Below are 26111 nucleotides of genomic sequence, written 5' to 3' on the forward strand. Positions count from 1 at the left end.
GACCAAAATTTGCTCTTCAAGAACATTGTAAATACAAAACCCAGACACATTTTGGATGAATAGATTGCTGTCTGCTGGTATTACCTTCCCAGAAAGAGAGCATCTGAATTAAATCTCAGTACTGCCACTTTGTGTTTATGTTACACAGATTGCTGAGCTTAGTGGGACTAGTTCCACAGGCAAGTCTGACATTTGGTATTTATTTGTAATACATATAACATGTTTCTGTTCCTTAATGTTAGTAGGAAATAATATTTACTTGAATAAATATTGATGTACTTAGTTTTTGCTAAAGCTTACATTTTAGTTTTAGTGCATATTTTATTATGTTGATGAAAAGGAAAATTTCTTTAAATTTTTTTATACTTTTTTGTAATCGTTGTGATTGTACTTTATCTTAATAATAATCCGTACTGATGTATAATATATAGCTTTACATTGTCTCAGAGTGAATCCATGTGTATTTTTTGTAATGATTTCTTTATTATTACTACAAAAGTCTTGTGTTGTAGATAGGTCATATGCAAGGGTATAGATATGAATGATCAATAAAATTCTCTTCCAAGGTCACAGATGAATGTTACATCATAGATACATTTATGGGGATAAATTATGGGGAACTGAAGATGTATGCAAGCATACCTTAATTGGAAAACCTGAAGTCCTTAATCTGCTTTTAATTCTATTCATATTAAAAATTGCTCTAAGTTAAAAGTACTAAATGTCCAGAGTAATAGGAAATCTCCTCCTTTCCTTTCTGCATGCTGCAGTGCTTCACAGAATTAAAAAATAACTAAAAGAAAAATTAGGCACTTTTAATAACTAAAGGAGATGGAAAGAATTAATAGTATAAAAGCAGTAGATTTTTTGATGATTTCTCAGCAACTTTAGGTGATTAAGAAAATTTTGAATTTACTGAACTTCCTGATTAGAAAAATGTTACAAAATGGAATTTTATTTTTTTTTTCAAAAATGTATTTATATTTTTTCACTATATTGGTAGGTTCTGTAGCAACTGCCTGTCGTGATCCTGGTGTCCCCATGAATGGAACTAGAAATGGTGATGGAAGAGAACCTGGAGACACTGTAATTTTTCAGTGTGACCCTGGCTATGAACTTCAAGGAGATGAGAAAATAACCTGCATCCAGGTAGAAAACCGGTACTTCTGGCAGCCAAACCCACCAGTCTGTATAGGTATGCAGAAAAAAAATTAAATAATGTTTTCTTAAAAATAGAAATCGTTATGTAATGAATTACACTGTTCTAGGAACTTGTTTAAATAAAATGCACGTATTGTACATCTTAAAAATGATTTTACATCAACCTCTGATAGTCATAACCAAAACCTTTCCTCTGCAGTTGTTAGTATAATAGTTCTCATGCTCTCCCTCTCAGGGCCATCTCATTTATAATTTGATGATCTGGGACAGAGAAAACCAGTCATTGTCAGTGACTATTATCCTTGGTAGTGTGTTCTTGGACAAACATTGCGGGGAGGAATTCGCCAGAGATTACAACTGCAAGGAGCTCTGCAAAGCTTTCAAACACTCTCCTTCATTTAACAAACTTATCTTGACCTTAGCTGTTACAAATGAAATCTGCATTCTATCTGCATATCCTCTGTATGCACACTGTCTACCTTGTTCATGCAGAACTGCAGACAGGTGTTTGCAAACACTACAGTACTGACTTTGTGTTTTGGCTATTCTACTTAAGGTGTTAAAGTATTATTTTCTCTGTTCTTACTCTCCTTACTATGCCTTCCGGAGTCATGTGAGCTTATGGGCTTGAAGACAAGAACTGTCTAGACTATTTTCTGGAAGACTGCAGTAAAGAAACATTTTATTGCTCATCTCTTATAATTCTTAGATGTGAAAATATGCATTTTATAGTAATGGTGACTGAACATCCGTAAATATCTAAGTGAACAAGCAAAAGGAATTCTAGGGCTCTGGGCCCTAAAGTTAAAATATTTTTCTCTCATGTTGGCCTTATTTGATATTGCTGTTTTTAAAATATATATCTCAACTGAAAAATAATTACCCTATTATAAAGCAATACTAACAGTTTTAATCACTATCAATATTGAGTTGATGATATTACAAAATAGATTAAATGTAGGTGTAGGTGCTCAACTGACATTCTGTCTGTAGCACATATTAAATATGCATACACTTGATTTTAGCTGCAAGCATCCATTTAATTAATACTGGTAAGTTCCACACTTCATGCAAAACACCTACTGTACACAGAGCAGCAAGAATGCTTAATATGATGATTTATTTGTCCAAATGTCAAGCATGGAGTTATTCTCCATTGATTTCCTATACTGATACATTCTTGGAGAATATGAACTGCTAATAGACTAGAGCGTGCAGACCTTGTCTTGGAGCTAAGTGATTTCAAAACTGTGTTGTAGATCAGTACTCCCTGAAGTTCATTGATTTTTTTTTCTCATAACTTGTACTATATTCATTAATGTTGCTTCCATCCCTGTAAATCCAAACTGTGCAACACTTACCCCACACATAACTTCAACATCATCATCATTTATCAAAGTTAAAAAAACCCCATAATTTTGATGAAAGAATAAGAGGCAGGAATAATTCTGAAGGTGTATAGTTGTACCATGTTCTAGATCTATTTTACTGGTTCTTTACACACCAAAGTGTCTTTTCAGACCTCTTAATTATTAATGCTCAAAATGAGGGAAATGTTGGTTTTAACTGTTCTTACCTGTGGGAGGGCCTTGTTTTTTTTAATTCCCTTAGTCTTGCCTCACAAAATTTTAAGAACATCTTCCTTTCAAAGGTACTAGCAATGGGACAATAACAAAGAGTTAAATAATGATTCATGTATTTGAATGAAAGATAGTAATTAAAAATTCTTCTACACTGAAGGTATTCTGAGAAACTATAAATTTGAGAGCAGGTTTCTGCCAAAAGACAGTCCTTTTGTTTGTGTCTGTGCTGCAAAAAATAGCTCCATGTTTTCCATTTCAAAGTTTTCTGGATCCAATTCTGCATATATACCAGAATCTTTAGTGACTGACTTTGCTTATTTTTCTCAGAGATTACATTAAAAATTCTGTTATGCAAAAACAGATTTTAGGATTCAGGTTAACTGTGCATTTAGGGGTACTATAAACTGTCTCCCAAGGTTTCAGACTTTCTTCAGAAATTCATAGGTCAATATTTTTTCCTTGTGGCTCAATTTTGTTTGTTTCTATTGTTTTGTTGCAGACAAGGTCTTGTTTTTCATATAAATATCTATAAAAAGGTTTTATTGTAAAAACTTAATTCCAATGGTACTTTCCATTCAAAATCAAATAATGCAATGATTCTTTATTTAATATGTTGGGATTTTTTTTTTAAAAGGAAAGAAAAAGTAAATGAAGCCATACATTCTGTTTCATTTCTTAAGAAGTAACTAAATAAATAAATAAAAGCCAGAAAGCTGTGGAATAAGATTTTGTTGCCTCCTAGAGAAAATAAATGGTAAATAAAAACCACCCCAACCTATATTTCCTTGTATAGAAATAATGAATGCTGAGATCATCGCAGAGACAGTAAGGCTCAGTGCTTGCTTACCACTGTGTCTATGCAGGGGTTTATAAAGACAGGCTCACATAATCTACATCTAGTTTTTACTGCATAGCACATATAAAATTGTATATTTTTCATAGTGTTTTGACATTTGCCTTTCTTTCTAGATGAGCTGTTATATTTGCTCATACTCACCTCTTATGTCCAATGCTGTAAAAGGTTTTCTTTAAACTTTGTTTTCAGAGCTGGTCTGTCCTCAGTTAAAAATAAGGTTATGGCAATAATAATTTTCTACACTTTAAATTCAGAAAATTATGGATTCTGAAACACATAAGAATTTAATTAAAATGCACAGAAACAAAAGTCTGTGACTAAGTTTAGAGAAGATAGTAAACTGGAAAGGGAAACATAATCTAATAACATTTTTCACTAGATTATGTTAACATTCTCAACTTACTATCTTATGAACTGACAATTAAAATAATCTGAAACCATTCTATCGGAATAAAATTTTATCTGGGAGATACTTTGCAAAGTTGAAGATTATGGTTTTTATTATTATCTTTTACTGCGGTTAATGGCATGACTTGAAATAAAATATATTGTGTCTATCTGTCTAGCTTAGTGTACTTTCCATTTATTCTCTTTTTGATTATCAACAGACTTTAGGAATAATTAAATGGAAACACTGTAAACAGCAAAGGTAACTGCTGATGTGTGTAAAGAAAGAATAGGTATATAAGAAAGAAGTTACTCATATGGAAATATTCTATCAATGAACTAACAGGGGACTAAACTGAATCAAGAGCTCAGGAAAGTAGCATGAATGCAGACATTGGCAGAATTTAGTCTGGAACAAGGACATAGCATTTAACTTCCTTGTATCAGTATATGCCAATTCAGAATACTTCAAAAATGTCATCAGACTCATACAGTTTAGTGATCATTTCAGTGAAGCCTGGTTACAGTGAATAACCTAAATATCCTCTTTGGTATTCTTCACATTTTCATTTCTAGGAAATGCAGAGAGTGCAACATAAACCATTAAAGTACACGAAAAAGAGGAATGTACAGGATTATACTGGAGAACATTAGTTCCAGCTCACGAGCAGCCTTTACATTCCATACAACCTCAAAGTTCCTTTTTTACAGGAACTTTTACTTCAACAAGGTTACAGAAAGTTAAAGGGTTTTTAACTGAACTGTTTTACAATTAATGAATATGTGTTGTTTTATAACAATTTAATTTTACTCAGTTTGAAATTGTGACAAAGGAACATTCAATGACATATGCTTTTAATTAGAAACAATACAAATTTTAATTTTTTGAGGATAGAAAATTTGCACTTATTATCCTTATTGTAAAAATAAGTAAACATTTCACACTAAATGAAATTTCTCCCATCTGTTCCCTTGTAGCTAATGGAACTTGACCTATCAACTGAAACATCTGGGAAAATGTTATTGTGATAAAAATTGTATTCAGCAGTTGTCAAAAAAATTTAAAAAATGATGCTAGGTCTGGAATATATATTTTATGCATTTGCCACTACTATTAATTTATGATATTATTGTGTTCTTAAAGTCATCCTAGTGTCTGTTGTTTCCACTTCTGTTTTTATACAAAATGATGATTTTAGGATTCATCACCAATTTTAATACAAAAATGTCAACAAAGATTCTAAATTTTTGGTGTTTTGTTTTGTTTTGAGTTAATTTTACTATTCTTTACTCCCTTTTAATGTAAACAGATGGATAATATGTAGAAAGAATATACTCATATGTACTGTGACTGTGGATATGTTAATCTCCCTAAGTATTCTACTTGCTTTACTTGAATTCATAAATGACCTGTGATTTAATTATTAGAATCATAGATTCACAGAGTGGTTTGGGTTAAATTGCGTAATTCCCACTCTCCTGCTGTGTCAGGGACACTTTCTCTTAGACCAAATTACTCAAAGCCCCATCCAGCCTTATCTTGAAGAGTTCCAGGGATAGGCATCCAAAAATTCCATGGACAACCTGCTACAAGTCTCACCATGCTTCCAGTAAAGAATTTCCTCCTAAAACCTGATCCAAAACTACTTTTAAGTTTAAAACACTTTCCCCTTGTCCTGCTACTGAACGGCCTTGTGAAAAATCCCACTCCAGCTCTCTTGTAGGCCGTCTTTAGGCACTGAAAGGCACCATAAGTTCTCCTGGAGCCTTGTCTTCTCCAGGCAGAGCAATCCCAACTCTCACAGGTTGTTTTTGTAGGAGAGGTGTTCCATCTCCCTGATCATCCCTCCTCTGGACTCTCTCCAAAGGGTCGATGTCTTTCTTGTGTTGAATGCTCCAGAGCTGGAAGCAGTATTTCTCATGGTATTAGGAAATACTCTGTATATTTCCCAGAAGGTTTAATTATACCTTTACATATCATCTCTATCTGTACAAATCCTCTTGAGTGCAATCACACGGCATATATAGAACAACCAGATGATCAGGCCCAGACAACATTGGTTTATGAAAGGCAGGTTCTGAATGAGCATCCTGATCTCCTTATATGGCAAGGACACCTGCTCAGGGTGTGTTAACTATCCAGCATTCGGTTAAGTGTTTGACACTATTTCCAGCATCATTCTCATGGAGAAACTGACTGTTCATTGGACAGGTTCACTGGACTCTTCACTGGGTAGCTACAGACTGGATGGCTGGGCCCAGAGAGTCAGGGTGGGTGGAGTGACATCCAGCTGGTGGCCAGTCACCTGTGGTGTTCCCCAGGTCTCAGTACTGGGGCCAGTCCTGTTTAATCTCTTTATTGATGATCTGGATGAGGCCACTGAGCACACTCTCAGTTTTCTGGCATCACTAAGTTGTGCTGGAGTGTTGATCTGCTGGAGGGTAGGAAGGCTCTGCAGCAGGATTTGGTGAGGCTAGATCAGTGGGCCAAGACCACTGCTACAAGGTTCAATAAGGTGAAGTGATGAGTCCTGCACTACACCATGGAGCACTCCAGGCTTGGGGGATGAATGGCTGGGAAGGTGCCCATTGGAAAAGGACCTGGGAGCATTGGTTGACAGGTGGCCAAACATGAGCCAGTGTGTGTCCAGAGGCCCACAAGAAATCCAGTGGTATCCTGGCTCGTATCAGCAAGGTATGGCCAGCATGATCAGGGCAGCAATCATCCTCCTGTACTCGGTGCTGGTGATACTGAGGTAATAGAGTGAGTCCAGAGAAGGGCAACAAAGCTGGTGAAGGGTCCAGATAACAGCATTATGAAGATCCCCTGAGGAAGCTGACAATGTATAGCTTAGAGGAAAGGAGGCTCAGGGAAAACATTCTTGCTTCCTACAAGCACCTGAAATGAAGTTGTACTGAGGGTGTTGTTCATTTCTTTACCCAAGTAACAAATGACAGGATGAGAGGAAGTGTCCTCAATTTGCACAATGGGAGGTTTAGATTGGCTGTAAGGACAGATTTCTTCATCACCAGTAGGGTTACCAAGCATTGGTACAGGCTGACCAGGGAAGTGGCTTAGTCCCCGACCCTGGAGGTATTTAAAACACATGTAGATGTGGCACTTAGGGACATGGTTTGGTGATGGACTTGGCAGTGTTAAGTTTTTGGTTGCACTCAATCATCTATATGATTTTATAAGAGATTTAAATAGCCTTCGAGCTCACAGAATCTCTGTTACAAAAGACCTGAGTAATCCATTACCTTCCTAGGCCAAGATGATCATTTAGCAGAATTAAAACTCAAAAATATAAATCTTATCTGGGATCTTTTGAATAATATTATAAGAAGTTCTTTCAAAGAAGATCTTTAGAAAACCTAATTATTCTCTGGTGCCACATGAAGTCTCAGATAAGGAATAGTGAAGAGCAAAATTTCATTAAATGTTCCTTCTTTTCTTACTATTTATTTTGCTGGACTGAAATCCCACAACATTTGGAAACCTCAAAATCACAGAAAAATGTGGTTGTTTTACTCTGATTGTACTTAATGCTATTTTATTTAACTCAGAGTTTGAAAAGTGCAATTACTTGAATATTTTTTAACGTTTAATTTATATTATATCCATCTTGATCTGAACTAATCACTGTTATCTGGTGAAAAGGCAGATAATTGCATTATCAATGTAAGTATCATGTTTCATAGCCTAAGAAGGTTCTTTTAGAATGTCTTTAACAAGAAGTAGAAAGAGGAAAACTTATCCAGTCAAGTCTTTTTATGTGTGTTGCCAGAGCATTTTTCAAGTTCACAATATATTCAGAAAAACCTTGAAATGATGCTAAGCAAGCAAAAGGACAGATTTCAAAAGCAAGAGTTTCACATAGTAGTATTAGTATTTGTCTAAGGCAAAATGTGAATATGTTTTTTGTTTGTTTCTATTAAAGCTTTGTAAATACCTCACTTGTTTAACTTTTGGAGGACACTAAATGTCAGTGAACAGATTGCTGCTACTTGCTTCTTTGTCTCTTACCTTCTTTCCTCAAGTTCAGTCTATTTTTATTCACAGCTCCCTGTGGAGGAAACCTGACTGGCTCATCAGGTTTTATACTTTCACCAAACTTCCCTCATCCGTATCCCCACAGCAGAGATTGTGACTGGACTATCAATGTTAATAGTGATTATGTTATATCATTAGCATTCATCAGGTAAGCTGCTACTTAAAAATTTTAAAGTCATGTTTATAACTTTATTATTGGCATCATTATTATAACTTTATTATTTTTCAGATTTCTGTAGGGTAGTGTATGTGTACTTAATATAATTATCAAAGGGATTAGTAATTATTATCTTTGTTAAAAGTTACAATAACTATGTCAGAGTCATCAATACACATACAGGTGGAGCTTGGAAACTCATTGCTGTTTCCTTAAAAGCATTCTGTTTACACTGACTAATGTTGAGGTAGATGGTGCTTAATTTAACTGAGATTCAGTTCCTGAGAAGGTGGCATGGAGTAACTCACTGAAACATCTTCAAACCAGGATGGTCTTTAATGATGAAAACTATTGATTCATCTGCTTGTATGTGACACCTGCTATTTAGGCAAAATTTCAAAAGTAGTCTTTAAATTTAGTTTTATTAGTCCATATAATTTCAGGACACTCAAGATACTTCCTGATGTTCTGGCTATTAAATAGAATTGTTCTAGCCTTTTATCACAATAGAAGACTAAGTTGAGTTTAATAGAATTCACAAAGGAACTTCTGCTGTCTGCATTGTTTGTAACACATGATGTAAATTAATATATCTATTATGTGTGAAAATTATGCATCCTAACTAGGAAATATGTCACAGAAAAGGTAAAAATGATACTTATGATGTCCCATCAAATTTAAGTTCTTCTTATGCCAGGTGTTCTATATTAGTGTCTATATTGTTCTGACCAGAGTTAATGTGATGACTTCTTTAAACAGGTAGCTCATATAGTCTGTTCTTGGTGGTCAATAACATAGTATGTGTTTTTGTAAATCCATCCTAAAATCTATACTCAATTAACAGTATAATTATTTTGTCGGTGATTTCAGAAAGTTGTAAGTTGGTAGGAAACTTTCTATTGTGTACTAGCACTTTGTTGGTTTGGCCTAATATCATGAGCTCAATATATTTAAGAGTATTCTGCTTTTTATATTCTACATTTAGATATGAGATCCTCCATCTTAGAATAAAAAAATGTTTTGCAGTGTGAATCCAGATACTATGAACAGTTTGTAGATCCCAAATACCAAGTTAAAAAAAAATCTCAATATATAGTCTGTTGCTATGAATCTTTGATAGAAATTCAGAAGCTTAATCTTGGTCAAAGAAGATTGCATCTTTTATTGCCTCATTTGTGACACACAGACTGACCTAGAGTGAGAAACACTGCATACTCCACTAAGTCTGTTAAATGGTCTTTTGAGTGGAACTTACTCCAGCTAATCCTTTTAAATTCAAGATTAACTATGGCACTTAAATAATCAAAGCTGTTGACTTTTTACTTTCACATTTCTTTTATATGGAAATATATTTTAAATAATCTTAAAGTTAGTAGGGGAGCTCTATCAGGTCTTCAATGCCTACATTTATTTCAGTGAGGGCCTACTGTCAAGTTGAGACCTAGTTTGGATTTTCATTCTCTTACTAATTACCTTTTTAGAAAACTTACTTTTTCTACTGGGACAATCTTATAAGTAAAATTAGTTAACTCTCTGCCCTTAACTAAAATTAAGTTTGAATTTAACTAACTAAGTTATCAAATGTAGTTAATAATGTAGTTCAGAAGAAAATGGGAAGCTTCAATACTTGATCTTTTTTATCTAAACTGATCATAGACAAAATGCTTCTTGCTCTAAGAGATATGGGAAGATCATCCTCTGGCTGTCTGAAAGTGTTTAACCTGGCTGAAAGCTGAGTGCATTGTATCATAAAGCATTTCTGCCAAGGGTTCCAATAGATCTAGGTTGTTTATTTTTCTAAATCTTAAAAATATGTTATTATTTTTTATCTATTTAACAAGCTTTCCTTTTTTCTGGCAAGGAGGAAATTATTAAAAAGTTACAATTTTTTTCTGACAGTGGAGGGAATTTTTTTTTCCTTTTATTAAGACAGTGATAGTAAATTTCAAATTTAAGCTAATAAGAGTGAAAATGTTAGGCAAAGCATATTCCATCTGATATTTCTCTTTTTTGTTTTCTAGCTTCAGTATAGAACCAAATTATGATTTTCTTTATATCTATGATGGGCCAGACAGTAACAGCCCACTGATTGGGAGCTTTCAAGACAGCAAACTGCCAGAGAGGATAGAGAGCAGTTCAAATACCATGCATCTGGCATTTCGGAGTGATGGATCTGTTAGTTTTACTGGATTCCATCTGGAATACAAAGGTAAATAAATTTTTTTTCTCTATATTTACACCATTCACTGCATGAGTGCAAATTTTGGTTTAAATTCTCATAATTTTCTGCCTGGTAATGTTTTTGTTTTGCCTGAGAATATGATCATGTGAATACTCTATTCATACAAGCACAATGTTATAAGATTGCTAAGTTAAAATACAGTTTCTGGTATGACTTCATTTACCTGTGATGTTGAATGCATGATTCCTTTCAGTGTTTGAAGCAGGCTTACAAGAAGGCTGGGCAGGCACTTTTCATGAGGGCATGTAGTGATAGGACAAGGAGGAATAGCCTTAAGCTGAAGAAGGGCAGATTTAGATTAGATATTAAGAAGAAATTCCTTATTGTGAGGGTGGTGAGGCACTGGAAGAAGTTGCCCAGAGAGATTGTGGACTCCCAGTCCCTGGAGGTTTTAAAAACCAGGATGGATGCAGCTCTGAGCAACCTGGTCTAGTGGAAGCTCTGAACAACCTGGTCTTCCTTGCTCATGGCAGGAGTGTTTGGACCTAGATGATCTTTAAGGACCCTTGCAACATAAATTACTCTATGAGTCTGTGATTCTATGAAAAAATAGGAAACAGCAGTATACAGATTTCAAAAAAGAATGTTGCAGTGGCATAACTTAACAACATATACATATATATATATAATGTAGAATTTAATTATTTTTTTTTTTATTTTACATAGAAGGTCATGTTGATTTAGGTGCATTTAAGGTCCTGTCAGATGAAATGACATGCTAGAATCTAAGAGTCCAGTATTGAAAATAAAACACTATTTTGGCTTGACCTTTATATGATAGACCATAGTAGAGCTGTCCACCTGTCTCAGATCTGCGTGAGGTCATAGCACAGTAAACAAGAAAATGTAGACTTGCAAAATATATAACCAATATGAACTTTCATAACTGCCTCTGCATGGCTTGAGAAACAGAAATATTTGCTATTAAATGAACATGAAAATATTCTGTAAAGACAATCAGAAAGAAAATAGGGGTGATATAGATCTCCTTGGTCTTATTTTCTTCTCCATTTATTCTGAGAGCAGTTAGTAATTTCAAAGGTATAGAAGGGAAAGAATAATGTATTTAGTGCTTCATAAAGCCCATGAAGCCTCCTTCTCCTTTCCTTCAGTCACTGGATCCTAGAGATGACAAGAAAGTTGTCTCCACAGTATGAGCTAGTCCTGAAAAGTTAAAAGTAGGTCTCAATCATATTGATGGTAAGCCAGATGTAGGATGTTTCAGTTCACTTACATGTATTTCTTCTACTAAATTGAAAAATAATAAATGCAGATAGAAGTGCTATAGCAAGATCACAGAACTTCTGAAGAACAAGAAAATAAATTATTTTTAAAGAGTCCAGTATTTTTCTTCTGTACTGTTGAATGAAGTCTTGTGTCGTGGAATCAAAGTGCTTCTCCTTTCCACCAATCTAAGTGTCAAAGATATTTATTAGGGAGACAGTATCTTCTCATGCTTCTTTTCTGGTGAGGGGTCTGGGGAAGCAGAAGAAGCTGGGAGGGAACACAGCCACAGCACCTGGCCCCACCTTTCCAACATGATATTCTGGCCTGAGATAGCCTACTTAGGTGCTGAATGGGCATCAGTCAGTTGGTCATAGGCAATTGTTTTGCATTTACACTACTTGTTTTTCTGAGGTTTTATGTCTGTCTCTTTGTTTAAATTTTCCTTCCATTATAATTTATTATTGTTTCTATTATTGCTATCATTATTACATTTTATTTAAACTATTAAACCATTCTTATTTCAGTCTACAAATCATCTCAATTTAATCTTTCCAGTTCTCTCTCCATACCACTGTGGATCCCACTAAATGAGTAGCTTCATGGTCCTTAGTTGCTGAATGGGCTAAAACTCAACAGTCCTTTTTGGCAGGCTGACTGCAGGTCTGACCAGAGTGTGTTTAAGAAAATTTGTTTTAGTCATCCATTATGATAATTCAATAGTCACTGGTCTATCAAAATCACAATGTTGATTTATTTGGAGTCAGAGTTGTTGTGCTTGTTCTGAGAATTGGGTTATGTATTACTTTCTCTCTGTGTTCTTCTTTTGTTACCTCTGGGGCGTGGATTAAGGATATAATTTTGATGGACTGCGTAACACTGGTTCAAGATAAAATATTTCCTTTTTGTGAGACTAATCTTGTATTTTTGCTCAGTATGGTTGTCACATATGTAGTTTTAGGGAACCACCTCTTGAAAACTACTAACAATCACACCTTTTACCTTTTCTCATCAGAGACCCAATCTATGGGGCAGATGAGGAGGAGCACATTCCTTCACCTTTTCTTTCACTTTCACCTTTTCATTCTCCTCCAGGCCAATTTCAACAGCTCTTGAGAATTTTGAATATCCTTGAGATGTTCAAACCAGTGTATTCATATTGCTGTGTCTCCTGCATGTGTTTCAGATTTTGCTTGAGGTTAAACAATTATTTAGGGATACTGCCCAGGGTTCTGCCCTGAAGCTGGATCGTTACAAGTTACAGAGTGTCGCAGACATCCTTTCATTAAAAATCCTTTCTTAGGAGTTTTCTTCCTGAGGAGCTGAGAGGCTTCAGGAACAAATGTAAACAATGGTTATCTGCTGCTGTGGAATGCAACAGGTGCATCTGTGATTGGCCCATCTTGGATGTTTACAATTAATGGCCAATCTCAGCCCAGTTAGCTTGGACTCTCTGTCCGAGACACAAAACTTTATTATTCATTCCTTTCTATTCTTAGCTTAGCTGGCCTTCTGAGATGAAACTTTTCCTTCTATTATTTTTAGTATATTTTCAAGGTAATATAGATCATAATATAATAAATCAAGCTTTCTGAACATGGAGTCAACATTCTTGTCTCTTCCCTCACCTGAAAACCCCTGTGAACACCGTCACAACAGAGTGCCTGGGAAAGGGTGGGCAAGTACCAAGGACATTGTCCACCTCCAATGTTTTGGTAGTTCAGCCCCAAACAAGTGTAGAATGCCCAAAAACTACTAAAATATTTGAGGAAAGTATCTTGTCACACTAGCAATTCCAGAGAGACATAAATCATTGCAATGTGCTGGGACCTGGCTTAGGCCTACCAAGCCCTACTAAACATAATTGACTGTCCTCAAGCGGAAGAGGCCTCTGGATCTGACAACAAAACAACGGGAGCTCTGGCTCCTCCATGGTAAGCCTTGCAACTGAACCAGAGGAACAGCCTGTGCTGGTATCAGTCACCCCTACACACAAACAGAAATATTGCAAACATCAGCTAGTTTGGTAAGGAAAGAAACTCTTCCTAAGAAGGAAAAGGAGGAGGAACTGGATGAAGAGGGCTACTCCAAAGGGCCATAACAAGAGGAGGAGTAAGAGGAAGAAGTCATAAACAAGTCAGTCATCATACAATGAGCAGACACCTTGGCTGTGCCAATGCTGGGTTAACAGGGTCAGTAAGCTGGAATTAGAAGGAAAAGTCCAGCACGTGGGATCCCTTTCTAGGGAAGGGGACATTGTCAAAATGATTGCAAATGGGGTACAAGCCCTCGGCCTCTGAGGATGATTCCTTCCAGGCATGAGGAAAAGCTATCCTTTCTAAGATGATGTTATAATCCATTCAGGCAAATGGGCCCCCATGAGGAGATGTATCCAGTACCTGAAGGAATTAGCTATGCTGCAGGTGATTTATGATGACCTTTATACTGAACAGTTATCCAAAGATCCAGAAGTCCTGTGTAAATGATCCTCATGCTGTAGGTTTTTATAGAGCACATCAAATGTCACTGCCTCATTGGCAGTAAAGACTTGGGAAGACAGAGAGGGACAATCAGTGGATAAACTGGACATGGAGAGAACATGAGAAAGTGAGATAGAATATCAATCTCAGTCCCAGAGACATGGGAATGTGAGTTGACAGGAAAAAAATCACAAAAGTGGGTTTTTCCAGGAAAATGGCCACTCCAGTTTCCAGCAGGATGGGGGAAATAATAAAAGTGAGAAAACTCATGGGTTGAGATAAAGGCAGTTTAATATAGAAAACAAGAGCCATGAATACATACAGAGTAAAATAAGGAATTCATTCCCATGGGCAGGGAGATGGTCAGCCATCTCCAGTAAAGCAAGGCTCCGTCACATGTAATGATGACTAGGGAAGACAAATGCACAACTTCAAATGTCCCTCCCTTCCTTCTTCTTCCCCAAAATTTATATCCAGGGCATGGCATCATATGATATAGATGCCATACCATATGGTAGGATCCAGATTTGGTCATTTGGCATCAGCTTCCCAACTGGGTTTGCTCCAACTACCTCAGGAGGGAGTGTTGCAAGGGCATGTTGAAAAGGCAAAGCCAAAGTCTTCTCAGGTTCTCATAGTGATAAGCTGAGAGCTAATAGACTGACAAATTGACATAACAGAAATTCCAATTGCATATTAATAAAAAAATTAATCACTCTGATAGTCAAACATTGAAAGTGCTTGCCCTTAGATTATGGCATTGGAATCCTTCAAAATCATAACTGGACTGTATAAAGGCCTAAGTAACATAATCAAATGGGCCCTGATTTGCATGGGAGTTGTACTACATCACTTTCAACCTAATATTTTCTGATTTGATGAACATAAATTTTTCATGCAAATTGTAACTGATGCAGTTGTGCCCTATATGTACATTAATCATATTTTAAGTGTAAGGGTACTCAAATTATACTTCATTGGTGGACCCTATTTTTCAGATCCAAATCTCAGACTGACCCATGTCCCAGGTCTAATCTGTAACCACGTGGTTGAGTTTTATTGCCATTCTCTCTCCCTCACTTCATTCCTATATTATAATGGAGGAAAAGCTCTTTAGTTCTATTAGGTACTCTGGAGAATGATTACTGAATGCTTGCTATAGTTTGGTATGTCTGTAATATTATCTCCAATAAGTTTATTATGGCTTTATTCCCTTTGAAACTTAGGGATGTAGTGGTAAGTCATCATGTTCTGGACAAAGCACTTGCTTCTCTTGCCTTCCAATCCCATTTTCCAAACACTGAGATACTGGTTTTCAGGAGGATTTTGGCATCATTACACTATGATATTCAACAGAGACTTCCTTGTTGCACTTGAGATTGAAACAGCATTTGTCACTGTTTTCAGCCTGTATTTCTGAGCCTTACTTGATCCAGTGGTGTGACAATGTTATCAGAGAAGTAAATGCTGGTTTTTTTGAAGCACCTTGCAAAATTTTATTATGTACAGAAGGAATTGGCACCTGGTATGAACAGACAAGAATTTAATGCTACTGTAACCCAAATCTGAACTACCCACTGAAAAAAATTATTTTAGTGAAAAATTATAAAAAAATTATCCTGGCTACTTATTACAGAAAATAATTTTTAAAACACTTCTACTGAAAAATCATCTTTGTAATATTACAGCATTTTCTCTGATGTTCTGCTATATCTGTCACTGCCTTTACATGTTTTTAACTTAATGATACTAATATTGTTAGGAAAAAAGGGAAAGGGCTACAGGGATAATCAATGTCTTGTGATCCTCAGTTGGAGCAACATGATGTCGGTGGTGAACAACTTTCCCTCCTGTCTCCTGGGAGCACTTATAAATTAGCTGAAACAGCCTTCTTACTTGGTCTTTTTTTCACTGCATGTGAAGAATTCTTTTGCCTCATTTGATTTGTGCTTCATACATTGTAACATATTTACTAACTTTTTCTACAAGTTCACTTAGCAGTTCCTTCAGATTTGCAGAAGTAGTTTTAAGGTACTTAGTATTTCAGGCTTTATTTTTCAGAATTGGTATTAAGAAACTGTATTTCTATAGTGACATTGTTACTGTTTAGTCAGCAATTTCAGAAGCCTGTCACAACTATAATTTTTGGGAAAAGAAAATTACAGGGCTGTATTTTTTTCCCTAGAGGTAATTTGTGCTGTGACAGATCATTCTTTTCTCAATTTTTGATTTATGCACCAGACATAATAGATTTTTTTTTCTCTCTTTATTTTTTTCACCTAGGACTAATATCCACTTTATCTGTGTACCTTCTAAAGTACCTTTGAAACATTTTGAATTATATTTGTCATAAATTCAAGAATGATGATTTCACAATAGCATTTATGAATCAATGCAGTTATATCAATATTGGTTCAACAACAGGAAAAATCTTATTGTATTGATTTTCTAAAGTATTAGTTATAATCCTAAATTAATTTATCCTTTTTTTTTCCTTTTTTCCCCCTAAGTTTGATAATTTAGACTTGAAACAGTTTGAAATTTGCCCTATGATTGGCCAGACTTCTCAAATGAGTGTGTGAATGGCTTACTCAATAATTAATAATATCTGTGTGATATCTTATAGACTTTCTAGTAAATTGCATCTTTTGACTTTTCATTGTCCATCCAAATTTTTTTAATGTGTGTTAAATAAGTTTTAGACTACACAGTACTTCTACCTATATAAATCAATGTGAGTACCTAATCCTGTTCTTAATGATAAAAGATGTATTGTAATTATTATTTGTTACTCTGTTTTTCATATCAGAACCATGCTCTGTAGATTATATGTGCAAATCATAATAAATTTTTAAACACACTAGGAGACCTTGACATGCTTTTGAAAGATTGAAATTGAAAATTCAAAAGAATTATTCTGTGTTTCCTTCTTCAAATGTTACCACAATGTATTTATTTATCTCCTCTCAGAACCATTAAAACATAAAAGTGGCCTTAAGGGATGTACTTAGTTCATTAACTTGGCTCTAGTAGTGACCAATAGTTTATGTGTGGCCAAACTATATAAAAATCAAATAAATAATAATTGTTCCTTCTTATCTATAATTTCTCAGAAACTTCATTTTAGGTACTGACAGGATCAGATAAAGTGTCTTTTTATATAAAACTCTTAAAAAGCTTTCCAGGAAGTTCAAAGCTCATATAATCTTTTGGCAACCATACCTACCTGTAGCAGAAAGTTCCACAGTGCAAATATGCCTGCTAAATAAACATTTTTTGATGTATTTGAAAGCTGGCACTGGTCTTGTAGAAAATGAAGAAGTGTTCCATATTGATTTTCTCCAAAACACTCTTAAATGTTAAAGAAAGCCTGAAATTTCCATCTTCTACTTGATAAAATATATTATTCCATATTCCATCCTGCACACATAAAATAATCTGTTTTACTCCAGCTTCTACATAATACTCTTGTTTCCTTAAAGGAAATTGCATTTTTTCCTAAATATTTTACTTTTCTCACTTTCTGCATAATAATGCTGTTAATTAGAAGTGTTGTGTATTTATTTTTGTTCAATATGTTACTGGACATTGGTATTCACGTTCTAGAAGTAAAAGGGAAGCAAAGATAAAAGCCTATGCATATGTTTGAATTTATTTCAATAATTTGAAACAAATAGTTATAAATGATAAAAGAATGAGATACATTTAGGGAACATTTTTATATTTTTTCATCCACTGAGGGATAAATATGTATGTGAAAATGTATACCATCACATCATATACATATAGAAACTCACCTGAGGTTTATTAATTTCGAAGACATTCTGGTTTGCATACTTCTTATTGTGCAACAAATTGTTCATGTTGTTTCCTCCATTTACCAGTTTTCACACCATAGATTTTAAAACTAGGATGTGCCTTATCTACTGGAAAAATTTCTGTATATCTAACTTAATCTAACTACATAACTTTACCATTGATCAGAATGAATTCTGAAAAATAAATGGAGCACTATAAGAATAATCTTAAAAAAAGGACAGAAGACATGGTTTCTGACATGATATAGTAATTTGTACAGTTGTTAGAATGAAGTAGAGAAGACATTTGATGGAAAACCTAAAAAAAAAAACAGGTTCTACAGGGTACTCAAAGAAGACCTCAAGAGAACTCCAGGAAATATTTAGATTATAATTATTTTTATTTGTTTTAATTTATATTTATTATTTATTCATTTTGGATTATATTTAGAATTATATTCACGCTTGTTTCCTCTACAGCAAAACTTCGTGAGTCGTGTTTTGATCCTGGAAATATAATGAATGGAACCAGACTTGGAATGGATTACAAACTGGGTTCCACTGTCACATATTACTGTGATGCAGGGTATGTTCTTCAGGGATACTCTACCCTGACGTGTATCATGGGAGATGATGGAAGACCTGGGTGGAACAGAGCCCTGCCCAGCTGTCATGGTAAGAGCAGTTTTTCATTTATTTTAGTTGCTGTTGTCATTACTCTTGCTTTGAAATAGAGAAGAAACAAGTGGAAATTTTTAGGTGATTTTAATAATATTCTTTCAGAAAAAAACTCTTTCCAATTATATATGTAATAAAATACATATGTGACAACTCAGGAAACTATTGATTCCAGTTTTTATTAACATTGAATAAATAGTGTTTTTATTTTGAATTTTGTCTTTTTTAGCAATGTCATTCTTCACATCAGCATGTGTTCTTGAATTAACTTACAGCAGAATATAGAGATATGTACTATATATATGTATTTAAGTACAACAGTAAGTACACATTGGCTGTCATAATATATGTTTGCTTCTTTTTGCTATTACTGGCTTTAAAAACATGCCAATGAAATATTTTGTATATATTGCATTACAAGATTTAAATTCTTGGACATGTGGAAAAGCCTTGAAATGCAGGAAATATCCAGTTACTCAAACTTTTAAAGATATGAAGTCTGCTCATTTCAAGATTCTTCTGACTTTAGCTGTATGACCATTGACAATCTCAAGCATCAGCGTTTTCAGATTTAAACTCTAAGAAAAGATTAAAGTTTTATTTTACTGATGTCTTAACAGGAAGTGATAGCCACTTGCTATTTTAACTTTGTGAAAAATCACATATTCTGTAAGATTCAGCACAAAACCTCTCCCATGTATGCAGATATCATATGAAAAAACTAGCATTTGCTTCTTAAGTTAAAATAAAATCCAATTATTATGTTACTTGCCATTCCTTTTCACATTTTGAGGAGAAAATACCTGTTAAATCCATTTCCAATTTGAACGAACATCGATTTAAAATAAAATATGAATTTTCTTTGTTGTGTGCTCAAATTTCTATTACAAAGTGGATGGTAGAGTACCTGCAAAACCAACAAAAAAAATTCAAATCTAAATAATATCCAATATTATAATCATTTGAAGAAGTTCAGTATTTTCATTATCCACCAAAACCATCATAGCACTGCATTCCAAAACCCAGTGGCATCAAACTGAGACATCAGCCCTTGAAAAAGTTTGGGAGTGTGTTGAAACTTCTAAAATCTCTGCATTAGAAGTCAAATATTTTTCCTCATTTTAAAATGAGGGATGAATGTTGTTTTTTAGGGAGTACATGGTGAGGAAGGTTGTTGCGTACAATAGGGGAAAGATGATATTTTTTTAAATAATGTCTTGATGGGTAATGGAAGTTAAAAAATATTTTATTGATGCAATAATTGTGTCTATTAGTGTCACTTATAATCTACTTAGCAATCTTTCAGTGCTGTCTGTTGTAACTTCCAGTGAAGGCAGAGTATTTTGCTTGGAAGTACTGCCATTGTAATAAATGGAGAAAAATAATGGCCTTTTTTCAAACATGAAAAAGCCCATACTTCTTTAGGATATGATGACATAGAACAGATTTTTTTTTTTTATTTTTTTTATTTTGCTTTTTCCACTAGTTAAGAATTAGTGGAGTTTTTTAGTTATGTTGCTGTGATATATTATGTTATATTTTGGCCACGTTATCAATGCTTTCCACTTTTGGGTGATTTATCTCAAGAAAAACAGAACTTTTATACAGATATAAGAAAGATCATATCAGTTAATTAGCATTCAGGTACAGAGTCAGCAAGAAACAATTTGAGAGCTGAATTTAGCTCCTGAAAACCAGTCTCACCTACACAATAAAATTTGCATAGTAGAAATCAGATTCCTCCATTCTTCAGTTTGTATTTTTGCAGCTGCTTTGAAACTGATAGAGTTACAATTAAATATGATATAAAATACCACCTCGGTGTATACTGGGGGTTTATTTAGTTAGTTAATTAGTTTTAAGAAAAAAATTGAACAGATGCTAATATTATCTAGGCTAATGTGCTAAGGAGTTTGGTATTTCACTATGGATGTTAAGAACAGGATGTAATGAACATATGCAGATGCATTACTGGTATGACAGAGACAATGATTAATGTTTTCTTTCAGCTTCAGCAACTATAGGTAATTTTAAATTTTTGGTAGCAAACAATAATTGTTTGCAGAATAGCAAAAAGACAACTAATGGAAAATCATATTCATAACTAAATGTGAAAACCTTGTTCCTAGCAGAAGAAATAATTTATTGATCACTAACACATTTTACTGCATTTCATTACAGTTGCATCCTTGGAAACATTTTAATCCAGGCTTCAAAAAAATTCCATCTGTAAGATATATCTAACAATATCTAATATTTTTTTAACTGCCTATGAGAATATGCCTATGCTTATGATTTATTCACTTTCTAATTTGGTAGCTAAACCAATTCAAGGTATTATATCAGTTTCTTTTGATCTGATGGCTATTTGAGGCAGCTCAAATCAGGTTTATATCTGAAAACTTTTAGGGTAGAAAAGAGATATGCAAAAAATAGTATAATGTTACTGCTTATTGTTTTGTAATATAGGAAATGCTGACAACTTTTTCATAAATCACTCAACATTGTTTACTTAATCAGAGGCTTTATAGATCATCTTTTTATGCACTTTCTACAAACTGACCATAAAAAGAGTTATAATTTAAATATATTTCAAATTTTGAATGAGGAATGAGTTGGGCACCTGCACAAGCCAGAATATTCCTGCAGTTAATGAAGCTGAATGTTACTGTTAATGACATGCTTTGTGTCTCTGTGTTTTATAGTTCCAAAGTAATGGTCAGTTTCACCACTTAAGCAGCATATTTTACTTAAAATTGTCATATGCTGACTTTTACTAAGCATTTCTCACTTTCTTTTTGCCCAAAACATCATGTTGGTTTTGTAGAATCACATAAACAATGACCTGAGTACTTTGAAGTAGAATGGAAATCAGTTAGGATTTTGCTTTGAATACAAAAATTCTATTTAAATTCTGAATACTCAGAAAGGTTAACTCAAAACTAGAAAAATCAATTGAAGGTATTTTGAAAAAAATATGAAGGATTTTATTTTATTGTTATTCAGCTATCTTCTGAAGCTTCCACTTCCAAAATTTTACAAATTTATGTACATTGCTTTACCATTCCAAACTTTCCTTCCATATAGTCAGTGGAGAGAGACAGGCTTCTTGAAAGGTCATCAAGGGGCATTCAAAGAGCTGGTTAAGAAGGCATATTTTTCCATTTGCATTTGGACTTTATTAACAGGATTTAATCTGCTTGCATGCTCAGCAGAATATGACTTACAACAGCAACACGGGAAATACTAGATCTAGTGAAATATCTGAATATACTGTGTGGAAGCAGTACTGTTTGCACTAAAAGCACACAACAAACTCTATTTTGGACAGATATATGTGTTAAAATTTAGCAGCTAGATTTCTGAGTAAAGTAAAGAAGTAGGCATCTAAGTCTGAGTGTACCTTAACCTATAAACCTCACACTACAGACCCTTTCCTGTGTGAGCAAACTCATTATTCCTCAGCCATGCAAAGGAGACCATTGTAACCTAGGAACTAGCAAGTCAAAAAGCCAAACTGAGAAAATCTAGCTTCCACCTAGTGGAATTTGCAGTAACTGACTAGGGATTTAGTTGTCAGTATATACTTCTCAGAGACAGTGATCTCGTTCTTTTGAAGATGTGTGATTGATTCTTTACTGTAAAATACACAAATAGTTTTGTAAACAGAAAATTAATCTCATCTCTTTGTATATGACCATGCAGACAGCTGGTATTTTGCTGAAAACCCCACAGTTGTTTTTTTTTTTAATGTGTTTAAGTTAAAAACTCAGCTTTTCTTACAGATTTTCTGTTCATATGAGAAAAAAATTCAAAATTTTACTGGAGTAAAATATTAACAATTCTGGAAAGATGGAAGAAAAAAATAATACAGACAGATGCTTATATTCACAGCAAGAACTACTCTGACCTTTTGCATACACATTTGGAATTCATATTATGGCTTTACAAATTCCATTGAATAATAAATATTGTGTGTAATTATTCTAGGCTTTCATTTAAGAAGTAATAACATCATATAATGGTAAGTAAAGTATTGGAAATGAAGAAAGTTGTTAATTACAATGATCTTATTAAAATCAACTGCCAGAGAACCCTAATTCCCAATGAATTTAAAGGATTAGGTAAGTGGAGTGCATCATAAAACCAGTCACTTCCTCTTCTGCTGAAATAAATCTGCAGCCAAATTTTGGGAGCAGAGTTTAATGAAGGAAATTTTATAAGAATGAGAAATATTTTAAGCTATAAAATATTGGGGTTTTTTCAGCTTTCATTTTTTACGTTCTTTGCTATAAAAGAAATTATTTGAAATCAAGCATATCTATTCAAGCCATAATTTTAAAAGATTTTGTACACAATTGTTAGTTTGAAACAACATCATGAATTAGCAGGGAAAATGTCACAGCAACTTTAATATTTTTGAAAATAGTGTGTTAATTATAAAATATGTAAATTAATTAACAGGGTTTCTCATTTGTTTGGCAATAAAAGTGTACAGAAAGTACCAATGAAAATACGTAATAAATTATGTGATCTTTTTTCTGCTTTAGAATATTAAAAACCGACATTTCTCTGTGCTTTGAATATGTAAATTTTCTAGTTAAAGATTGAAAAAACATTACCTTAAAAAAATTTTTTTCATAAGGTATCTTGAGGTGCAGAGAAAAACTGGTTTTAGCATTAGTTTACATAAATATGTGCCTTTTCCTGTATTTAGTATTAGAACCATAGGTGCATATTTTTCTTTGAAGATTTTTTCAAACAGACAAGGTGACTTCAGGGTATTCTGTTCTTAGAAGGAAAAATATATCTTTACCATTTAGTCACACAGAGAAGCAAATATTTACTTTCCAAAGTCTGCAAGACATTGAATTAGGATAGGATTATGTAATATCAGGTAATAATCATGGTAAATTAATTAATAAATAACTGGAATTAAAGTAACTGATCCAGTCAGCTGCGCTGGCTGTAGCTGACATGCATATTTCTAACCTAACCTCAGGCAGCAGTCAGAACATCCTCACTCTTGTTTAACAAGGCCTCAGTAATGCACTGGAAGAAGATTTATTATGTGGAATATGCAGGTGGTTATATCCATAAGGCTCATATTTCATTGTTTGCACAAGTTTTGTCATCTCCACTTTGTCTGTCACAGTGGAGACTGGGGGATGGATGGTTCTGGGCAACAGAATAAACCTGTAATTAAGAGACTGCATTGTTTTAAAATTGAATTCTATTTTGTTTTCCTTCTTGACTGGGTTACATAAAGCATTTTGCCAACATAATATAGGAATGTAGGCAAGGACAGTGTCCAGCATAAAAATAAAGAGCATAGCTCTCTCTTACAGATCCCATGTCCATTGACATTTAGCTCAGGAGCTGCTTGTGTTACAGCTTTGTTTTGCTGATGTTGCACTCTTATGAAGGAAAAGTGTCTTTTACAAGAAGTGTCTGTTACGCTTAGTTTTGAGGTTTTTGCAGGAATATTTTCATGATATATTTCTGTTTTGCACCATAAACCGCAGCTGAGTTTTAAGAAGTTAATATAAGCATCACAACACCATGCAATATGCAGTTGTGTATTCCATCTATTGCAGAAATTATTTTGTTGCTATAAATTTAAAAGATTACAATTTCTTCACTGTTGTACTGCACATTTTATATGTTTCTATTATTTTGTTATTCCATTACTGACTTAGATAGTAATTTAAACCTTTAGTTAGGTGACATGCTAGGAAATCACTGCTTTAGTTTGGGGTTTTTAAAAATGTGTTTAAAAACAATATTTTTAGACATTAATCTATGTTTATATTTACCATTGAGAATAAATACAAGTAATAGAAGACCAGAGTACATTATTTTCAGTGATATTTTAATTATTTTCAGTTCAAATGCTGGTGATTCAGTTAACATCCTCTATTTCAGTATAAGATAAAAGTATGGAATGAATAGAGAAACAGCTGGTCTCAAGCAGAGCAGACTTTCTCAATGGGAGTAAATGTGACAATAATATGCTCTAAATGTATCTAAAGTGTCTATAATACATTCAAATTGGGCACTCTAGGAGGAAAGAAAGAGGAAAATTTTTTTTTTTACTTTGTATGGGAAACAATATTAAACTAGGGAAGGTTGTTGAAATAGATTTGAAGACAACAGCAAAAAGGTAAGTATTTACTGTTGATCTGAAATAATGTAAAAACACCATGTTAGCATATGCCAATCAGAATCAAAATTTGAATGTATCACCGAAAGAGGTGATGAAACCACACAGTCAAGGGATCTAGTAGATATTAGGATATGCATTTCAGGAAAATTAATGTTTTAAGAAGAAGGTAGTGGAGTAGAAAGTGTTTAAAAGAAGGTTGTAGAAAATGTGGCCAACAGGGCTTTGAGGAAATAATCCCAAAAACCTAATTTAAGCAGTAATACAGTTTTGCAAAGATTAAAAAAGTAAAACCTTACTAAAGAATTAACAACAGATCAAGGCCAAAAATTAATTCAAAGACAATGTTATTGAGGGGAAGGAAAAAAAAAATTCCTTATCTATTATGTTGTATTTCTTATGTTACCCTACTGAGGTAACAGGATAAGTAGTGCATTGGAGCAATTCCTTTGGCTTGAAGGAACTGAGTTAAAATAAGGAAAATCAATAAACAGAAGCATAGCAAGTTGCTAGGATAAGACAGTCTTTTCTGTGTAGTTATGAAAGAGATAGATATGAAGTGTTTGAAGTACAAATGTTGACCTTGAGGTTAAGTTAGCCTTTCTGTTGAAGCAGTGGGAGGTGATGAACCTGTCAGAAATCTTCCTTGATGAGCAGCTGGCCAATTTCCACAGTTAGAAAATTGGTAGAGATTAGTTAAAAAAAAAAAAAAGTAGAACTAGGAGACACATTGTTCAACAAGCTGAAGAAAAATCAATATAACTTTTGAAGAGGAATGTGGATCTTTTTAGGATGTCTTAGAGCTCAACAAGCATATGGAATTAAAATATAGTTGTTACCATGTAATTGAATTTATAAAGATGTTTGGCAGTGTTCCATGAAAAAATATTATCCTTTAAGAGAAAGTAATAGAATGCATTAGGATAATACTTGACTACAAGGTAAGAATTGAAAGTTGTTGATGTGATGTCCAGTTTTGAGTTATCTAGAAAAAATCAATAAATGAAGGCTATCACAAAGATCTCATATCAGTGATACTTTTGCCCAGTTCCAGGAAGAATGATGAGGAGAACTCCATGGATATCAGAAGGCAAATTCATTCTTATAATATATTATTCCATACTATATTACCCTATATTACATTACATGTAAACTGAATCTGCCAAGAACTCAACTCTGCACACACCTGCACTCAACTGCCCAGAATCTCCTGACTGTCTGCTTACTGACAGTCTGGACATGCACTTGGCCTGATAGGCCAAGGAAACAAAGCACCATCACTTTGGGTAAATACTCTCCATATTGCATTCTACTTTAGCACAACACAGG

At 34.0% G+C, this 26111-nt stretch overlaps 1 protein-coding gene across 3 annotated transcripts in view; it reads left to right on the forward strand.

The window, feature by feature from the left end:
- The window catches only part of CSMD3 (CUB and Sushi multiple domains 3), a 588763-nt gene that overhangs the window by 409381 nt on the left and 153271 nt on the right, over positions 1 to 26111 (forward strand). For all 3 annotated transcript variants that reach the window (XM_063173375.1, XM_063173384.1, XM_063173392.1), the window contains 4 exons: positions 1004 to 1195; positions 8051 to 8189; positions 10220 to 10407; positions 18422 to 18616. In XM_063173375.1, the coding sequence (XP_063029445.1) occupies positions 1004 to 1195; positions 8051 to 8189; positions 10220 to 10407; positions 18422 to 18616 (714 nt within the window). The remainder of the gene's footprint in view (positions 1 to 1003; positions 1196 to 8050; positions 8190 to 10219; positions 10408 to 18421; positions 18617 to 26111) is intronic.

This window comes from Melospiza melodia, chromosome 1, assembly GCF_035770615.1.
Source record: "Melospiza melodia melodia isolate bMelMel2 chromosome 1, bMelMel2.pri, whole genome shotgun sequence".
Lineage (NCBI taxonomy): Eukaryota > Metazoa > Chordata > Aves > Passeriformes > Passerellidae > Melospiza > Melospiza melodia.